Below are 8,057 nucleotides of genomic sequence, written 5' to 3' on the forward strand. Positions count from 1 at the left end.
GTGCTGTTGTAGACCCTGAGAACAAAGCAAAAACAAAACAGATGAAATCTGTGGCTCCCTGTGACTTATGGTGTAATAATGAAAGGAAGCAGACCCCAGTAAACATGGATTCGATAGTGCTAGAAAATGACAGAAGTATGTGTGAGAAAGGAGACCTGTGAGGGCGGGGGAAGGGAGACACTTTTAAGTGCACTTTTTTTTTTTTTTTAAAGAAAGCTTCACTAGAAAAAGTAAGCCTCCAGCAAAATCTTGAAGGTAAAAACAGGAATATAGCCACCTAAGGACCAGCATTGCTGACAGAGGGTGTTAAAATCAGCCAGGAGCCTGGTGCACTTGGGATGGGATCCACAAGGGAAGGGCAAGGATCACAGGTGGCATCAGTGGTGGTAGCTGAGAGTGGGGAGTAGCAGAGTACCTTAAGAACCAAGTAAGAACTTTGGGTTTTCTTCTGGGGAGGAGAATTAAGAGAAAAAATATCTTTTGCTTTTACTCCCATATGTTTACCCTTTTATCACTGTCATCCCTATATGTAGATATGTCCATTTCACAGCATTTTTGTTCTAATTTTAAGCATCTTTTGTAATCTGGATCTTCTGAAGAATAAATTTCTCTTTTTTTTAATTTTTAACTTTTTTTTTCTTGCAGTGTAGGGATCAGATCCAGGGCTTTGCACACACTAGGTAGGTGATCAACCATTGAGCTAAATACCCAGTCCTTTATATTTTAAAATATTTTCATTTCACTTTATTGAGCATACTTTCAATAAATATGGAGTACTCAGTTTTTTTTTCTTTCAGAATTCAAAGGTCCTTACTCCATCGTCTTCTAGCTTGCATTGTTCTGGCAAAAAATCAGGTGTCATTCTTGTCCTATTTTCCTTCTTTTATTCTTTTTAATTTTTTAGTTGCTTTAAAGATTTAGGGTTTTCCCTTTCATTTTTAACTTTCATACTACAATGTGCTGAAGTGTCATTTTATGGTTTCCATGTTTGGGGTTTGCTGAGCACCTGTGTTGATGTTTTCCATCAAATTTGGAAGAGATTTAACTATTCTTGCTTTTAAAAAAAGTTTTGCTCCCCCACTCACCCTTTCTGAGAGTCCAGTTATCCATGTATGGTAACTTGGTGATATTTATTAGGTCACTATTGCCCTTCTCCTTCTTTTTAAATCTTATTACACTCTGTACTTCAGGTGATTTTTATTGATCTTTTCTCAAGTTTACTGGTCATTTTTTTCCTGCTGTCCAGAGTGGTATTGATCTTACTCAATATGTTTTTCTTTCAGATACTGGTTTTTTAAGAATTAGAATTTCTGTTTGATTCTAGTTCAGAGTTTTCATTTCTTTCCTTGATACTATATCTCTTCACCTGTCATGTCCATTTCTCTCTGTCCATGGGAATTTTGAGAAGTGCAACATGATGCATTTGAACAGGACTACCCAGCTTTTGTATTAATCACTAAGGGTAAAAGAAACAGGAGTCCATATCAGAGGCTATTGAAATAATTCAGGCAAGGGATGATGGCACTTTGGACCAGGGCACAGCAGCTGAAAAAGTGAAAAGCAGGTGCCCATGAGAGAGGCAATGCATGCAGTGAACTGGGTGTGGGAAGGACACCTAATCAATACCTTGAAAAGAATTTCCTAAAAGGAAGTTTTTCCATAGAACAAAGAGCAAAAACAGAAAGCATCTGGAGTTTTAGAAAAGTTAATACACAAAGGAGGGAGTTTAGAACTAAAATAAGACCTTGTACTTCTAGGCCATCCATACTAGAAAGATCCTTGAAGACATCATCTAACCTAACTTCCTCTTATCTCTGCAAAGGAGCCTGAGACAGCAACAAGCATGGACTTACCCAAAGCTATGCAGCATATTAGTGTCAAAACCAGGATTTATTTTTTTTCTTTAATTTTTATTGTTGGTTGTTCAAAACATTACATAGTTCTTGACAAATCATATTTCACACTTTGATTCAAGAGGGTTATGAACTCCCATTTTTACCCCATATACAGATTGCAGCATCACATCGGTTACACATCCACTGTTTTACATATTGCTATACTAGTGTCTGTTGTATTCTGCTGCCTTTCCTATCCTCTACTATCCCCCATCCCCTCCCCTCCCATCTTCTCTCTCTACCCCATCTACTGTAATTCATTTCTCCCCCTTGTTTTTTTCCCCTTTCCCCTCACTTCCTCTTGTATGTAATTTTGTATAACCATGAGGGTCTCCTTCCATTTCCATGCAATTTCCCTTCTCTTTCCTTTTCCCTCCCACCTCTCACTCCTGTTTAATGTTAATCTTCTTCTCATGCTCTTCCTCCCAACTCTGTTCCTTGTTACTCTCCTTATATCAAAGAAAACATTTGGCATTTGTTTTTTTAGGGATTGGCTAGCTTCACTTAGCATAATCTGTTCTAATGCCATCCATTTCCCTGCAAATTCTATGATTTTGTCATTTTTTAATGCAGAGTGATATTCCATTGTGTATAAATGCCACATTTTTTTTTATCCATTGAAGGGCATCTAGGTTGGTTCCACAGTCTTGCTATTGTGAATTGTGCTGCTATGAACATCGATGTAGCAGTGTCCCTGTAGCATGCTCTTTTTAGGTCTTTAGGGAATAGACCGAGAAGGGGAATAGCTGGGTCAAATGGTGGTTCCATTCCCAGCTTTCCAAGAAATCTCCATGCTGCTTTCCAAATTGGCTGCGCCAATTTGCAGTCCCACCAGCAATGTACAAGTATACCCTTTTCCCCACATCCTCGCCAGCACTTGTTGTTGTTTGACTTCATAATGGCTGCCAATCTTACTGGAGTGAGATGGTATCTTAGGGTGGTTTTGATTTGCATTTCTCTGACTGCTAGAGATGGTGAGCATTTTCAAAACCAGGATTTAAACCTACGTAACTATATGCTTCCTTACTAGGTTCCTATGGAAGCTGGACTATTTGGGATAATTTGGAAGCAATGAGCTCTGGAGGGGAAGAGAAGGGAATGGAATGGAATAGAATGTCCATTGATCACTTATTGCATGGCAGTCATTTTGCCTATATTTAACCCTGTACTTCTGCAGAGTAGAATGTTATTCCCATTTCCCACGTGATGAGGCTTATAAAGAAATCTGCCCCAGAACATACGTCTAGAAATGGGGAAGAATGTAATCTATCTAAAGCCTGAGCATTTTCCTCCCACTTCTGTAGGACCTGACACTTGGCTGTGGTGGGTCCTAGCTAGAGTGTGAGCACAGGTCAAGGGCTGGCGTTTTTCAGCTATAGTCTTATGTTCATCCAGGAAACAGCCCTGCCCAGGGAACTGGGCTCTAATTCAAGATCGGCTGACACAACAAGGCATCCTGCAGATAAAGCTGGCAGAATAGAGGCTTCCAACTCCTTTCCATGGGTAAGAAAATTTGGGATGGGATAGGATAGATGACTTTAGGAGAGACCTCCAGGTTGTGGGAAGCTAGTAATGATTGGCAGAGGGGAGGATTATCATGCCTTGAGAGAAGCTGACCCAATATAACCTTCACCACAGTAAATTTCCAATAGGCACGTAGAATTCAGACCCTAGAACCCATGGCCCCATTCCTTTAGCTTCTACAGAAACTCACCAAAATTTGGCCTCGAAGATCTTCTGTTCATGCTGCAGGTATTGTGAGGATACCCAAGCCTCTGATGACTCTAAGGTTCCCAGTCAAACCCAGGAGAATCAGCCATCAACAGTGGGTACGTACCAGAAAAGAGCAGTGCCTGGTCTCCTAAGACCTCTGCTTGCTCATTCCCCTCCTGCTGAGACACCCCTGGGTTTCCTACATCTTTTGGATGGTTTTTCCAACCTAAAATGAGATGGAGATTAGGTGTATTGGTCCCCAAACCAATAAACAAGAGAGATTAAATTCTTGTGGTCCGTGGATCTGAAATATCAGCATCACCTTGTTAGGGACTCGTTAGGATCATTTTCAGACCCTGCTCCAGTCCTACACACTGAATGAGAACCTGCATTTTAACATAATTTCCAGGTATATTTGTATGTACATTATAGTTCAAGAAACACTAGACTAAAGATAATATAGTAGTTAAGATCCCCACTACTTTGGGGTCTGTACACACTAGTTTGAATCTCAGCTTTACCACAGAAGTTGGGCAAGTCACTTAGCCACTCTGAACCTCAATTATTCTCACCTTAAAATAAGAATATTTATAATTAATTGTTACTTTTAAGGATCTTTGGGAGGGTAAAATGAGGCATATACATAAGCACTTAACACAAGACCTGGCACAAAGCAAGCCGTCAAGAAATGGACACTATATGGGAACCAGTTAGGTTAGGGTAGGCTCTGTTGTTAAAACAAATAAGCCTTGACATCTCAATGATTTACAAAATGAAGTTTATATTTTGTTCATGCTAAGCCTAGGACACATAAACCATTCCTTTTTCATCTTTAGCTATCTGGACACAAGACTTCCTTGACCAGCATATTAAGGATTCAGAGAGAAAGAGAGAAGGCACCCTTGGCCTTCAGTTTGTAATAACACATCCATCTTGATGATCCAAGACAAAAGGTCATAGCAGAGAAGGGGTCAAAATCAGCAATGTTGGACAGAAAAAAAATCATTATCAAAATCAGGCAAAGCTAAGACTGATGAGCACTTGGTGGGACAGGGCCATATTTCTGGGAGGGGGGACAGTATAATGGCAAGAAAATGTTCTCATTTTGCCAGAAATCCATAAGTGAGGGCTTTTTAAAGACTTCTTTTGGAAATAGCTTCCCAAAAAAATCAAGAACCTTAATATTGCTGGTGCCTTTTCCCAACATGACAATCACTGAGCCTTTATCACATGCAAAGTACTGTCTAGACAACCAGCTGTAATCTGATAAACCCCAGCTACTGCAGTGGTTCATACTACTAGTAAAAGAATATTAATTTATTCTGCATAGTAATGCTAAGAAGTGGACATTCTTATCCAAAATGAGCACACCATTTTGCCAGGATGAACAAAGGAAGAGCCATCTGTTCAAGGTGAGCAGCTAGTAAATGGCAGTACAATTCACCCTGTCACAGAATGAGCTCAGTCTGTTGGCAAAATCCTTTGTTAGACTTCTAGAAGTAGAGACAGACCACACCTTATATACAAGTCTTTATAAAAGCAAAATTTGAAGAGTCTAAACATCAACAGTAGAACATTGATTAAATCAACCTCCAATCATCCATCACCTAACACATTAGACAGCCATTATTTTTAAAAATTTAGGGACATGAGAAAAATGTTTTAGATATTCTATGAAAAATTAAAGTGCATAGGTAATACATAGGATGTGGTAGGTGACATAACAACATTCATAGGGAAAAACAGAATATCTGGCGGGGAGAAGCATTTGGGGGCATTTTCTTCTTGCTTCCTACTATTAAATATTTCCCAACTTGTTTATAACAGTCATGCATCATTTTTACAAATAGAAAAAAATGTTAATGGAGGGCAATTTCTTTTTCTTTTCTTTTCTTTCTTTTTTTTTTTTTTTTGAGATAGTTTCTCACTAAGTTGCCCAGGCTGGCCTCAAACTTGCAATCCACCTCCTTCAACTTCCAAATAACTGAGATTATAGGTGGGCACCACCATGCCCAGCTAAAAAGTTAGTGTTTTAAATGAATACATTTTGTCTCTGTGTGTGTGTGTGTGTGTGTGTGTGTGTGTGTATGTGTGTATAGTGCTGAGGACTGAAGCCAGGGCCTTGTGCATGCCGGGCAAGCACTCTACCTACTGAGCTCTATCATGTGATAAAGCCTCAGTGATTGTCTTATCAGCCCTGAATACATACTTCTAATGGAGCACATGCTTCCAAGGGGAAGCACTCAAGGGAAAGGAGGAGGGAGACACAGAAACCGGCCACCCCAGCATGCCCACCACATGTCCACGTGCTACTTCAGAGTTGGACAAATACCTTCATTTCCATGATTCCTCGGAGCCTCCCAGGTGACCTTGTGGAATTGTCATTGACAGATTTGAAGCTTCAGAAGAGTGAGCTCAACAGACAAAATTCCAAGCGCATGAGCACATCCTTGTCTTTGGGGAAACTCCTGCTCTATCCACAGAAGAAATCTTCCTCCAGCAGCACCGAGTTTGAAGGTGAGACCCAATTGGGGTCCTAACACAGACTTCTGGGAAAGAGGTCCTGATGACCTGGCCCCATAGATTTCTGACCTCAGCTAAGTGGAGTGCAAAGAGAGTGGCCACGCCCACCAGGAAGTGTGGCTCAGAGCACAGTAAGGGAGCTCTGTTGTTCCCCCAAACTCAGCCAGGTGTGTGGCAGGGAACAGGGTCAGAGAACGCTTGTGGACAGAGCACAGTTCAGTCAGGGCAACCGCCTCTGGGTCATGGAAGGACAGATGTCCAATCTAGGACAGGGCCACAAACCAGAAAGAAGAAATGCAGCCATGTCACTGGGCAGCACCTGTGCACCAAGGCACACCCACCCCAGGGCAGATCTTCAAGAGCTGAGGATTGCTGGGCACAGGGGTGCACACCTGTAATCCCAGTGGCTGGGGAGGCTGAGGCAGAAGGATCGCAGGTTCAAAGCCAGCCTCAGCAAAAGCGAGATGCTAAGCAATTCAGTGAGACCCTGTCTCTAAATAAAATACAAAATAGGGCTGGGATGTGGCTTAGTGGCTGAGTACCCTTGAGTTCAATCCACAGTATCCACAAATAAATGAATAAAATAAAGGCATGCTGTCCATCTACAACTACAAAAAAATTAAATAAAACATTAAAAGGGGGTGGGGGCGCTGGGGATGCAGCTTAGTGGTCAAGTGCCCCTGGGTTCAATCCCCAATACCAAAAAAAATGCTGAGAATCACCTAGCCCCGACATTAAGCCTCCCCTATCAGCCAAACCTCCTTGAAAACCACATCACATCACACTCAAGGTGAATTCCTATAAAAGACTCAAGGAGACCTGCTTTACCAGAATCAAGGGGGAGGAGCTGGGGGTCCCACTAGCTCCCCCACACCTCTTTCTGTCCTCCCCACCCCAATAGACCTGAGGCCCCCAAAGAGAAGGGACTTTCCACAAGCCCACCAGAGGCTGATGTTAGCATCCAAGGCAGGATGGACCCAAATCTCCTGCCCTCTATGCCACTGCCTGAGCAAGACTCTCTGTAGTCACTGGATCCACCAGTGTAATTCAACCCCAGACCTTTGCCAGAGGCTCCTAGGCTCAGGTCTGCGTTGGCTCCCAGGGGACTCGGGAATCTGAAGAAAGATCAGAGAGGGATGCAAATGACCAGGACAATTGCTCCAAGCCCACCTAAAAGGCCTTCGCTCACCATGTTTTCCTTTCTCCTTTCAGAACTGAATGTACAAGATCATCAAAAAGGGTTTTATAAGAGAAATCTAAACCGCTACAGCCACGAGCAGTGGCCCTACCAGTCATGCCTCATCGGGAGACCCTGAACGTTCTAGTCGGGGGCACCCCAGAATCTCCAAGCTGCTGGAAGTTCCCCTGAGGAAGAGGGCAGTGGGCAGGAGTCATGAAGACTGATTTGGAAACTCCCCTGAAGGGGAGGAGAAGATGTCTGAGTCACCCCTGTGCCCCCTGACCAAGTAGCTTCAGCCCCTGAAATGGCCACAGGGGAGAAGTTGTCACCAATTAAAGACCTTGGTTGCATTAGATGTCATGTCCCTCTTCTTTTTCCCTCCCCCTGGCCAGGGAGTATCACCTATAGATAACATCATTGTTAAATATATTGTCACATCTAACCTAAAAAAAAAATTTCCAACCTTTTGGATAACTTTTTAATTACTTTCAAACATACAAAGAGTTGCAAGAATAATAGGAAGAACGCAGGTCTCCCCTTCACCCAGATTCACCAAGAGCCTCATTGCCTCCCAGTTTTTTCCAAATCACTGGAGGGGGAGTCTTCACGCCCCTTTACCCTGAAATATTTCAATGTGTATGTCCTAAAAACAAGGAGGCCTTTTTTATAGAAGTACAGTACAATTATCAAATGCAATAAAGTGAACATTGATATGATAGTGTTCAAATATCCCCAGTTGTCCCCGG

At 42.2% G+C, this 8,057-nt stretch overlaps 1 protein-coding gene across 1 annotated transcript; it reads left to right on the forward strand.

Annotated features, from left to right (window-relative positions):
* Window positions 1-3,394: 3,394 nt before the first annotated feature.
* Tex48 (testis expressed 48) lies at window positions 3,395-7,816 on the forward strand. The gene is made up of 4 exons (XM_048783126.1): window positions 3,395-3,398; window positions 3,593-3,724; window positions 6,000-6,125; window positions 7,344-7,816. The coding sequence occupies exons 1-4, from the start codon at window positions 3,395-3,397 to the stop codon at window positions 7,445-7,447; spliced, it is 366 nt and encodes a 121-aa protein (XP_048639083.1). The 3' UTR covers window positions 7,448-7,816.
* The last annotated feature ends 241 nt before the right edge of the window (window positions 7,817-8,057 follow it).

This window comes from Marmota marmota, unplaced genomic scaffold (genome assembly GCF_001458135.2).
Source record: "Marmota marmota marmota unplaced genomic scaffold, marMar, whole genome shotgun sequence".
In the NCBI taxonomy this organism is placed as follows: domain Eukaryota; kingdom Metazoa; phylum Chordata; class Mammalia; order Rodentia; family Sciuridae; genus Marmota; species Marmota marmota.

Excerpts from the sequence above, each read along its gene's own strand:
- Tex48 (XM_048783126.1), top strand. Across the intron at positions 3,725-5,999 it reads GAATCAGCCATCAACAGTGG|ATTTGAAGCTTCAGAAGAGT; the intron begins GTACGTACCAGA and ends TGTCATTGACAG. Across the intron at positions 6,126-7,343 it reads CAGCAGCACCGAGTTTGAAG|AACTGAATGTACAAGATCAT; the intron begins GTGAGACCCAAT and ends TTCTCCTTTCAG.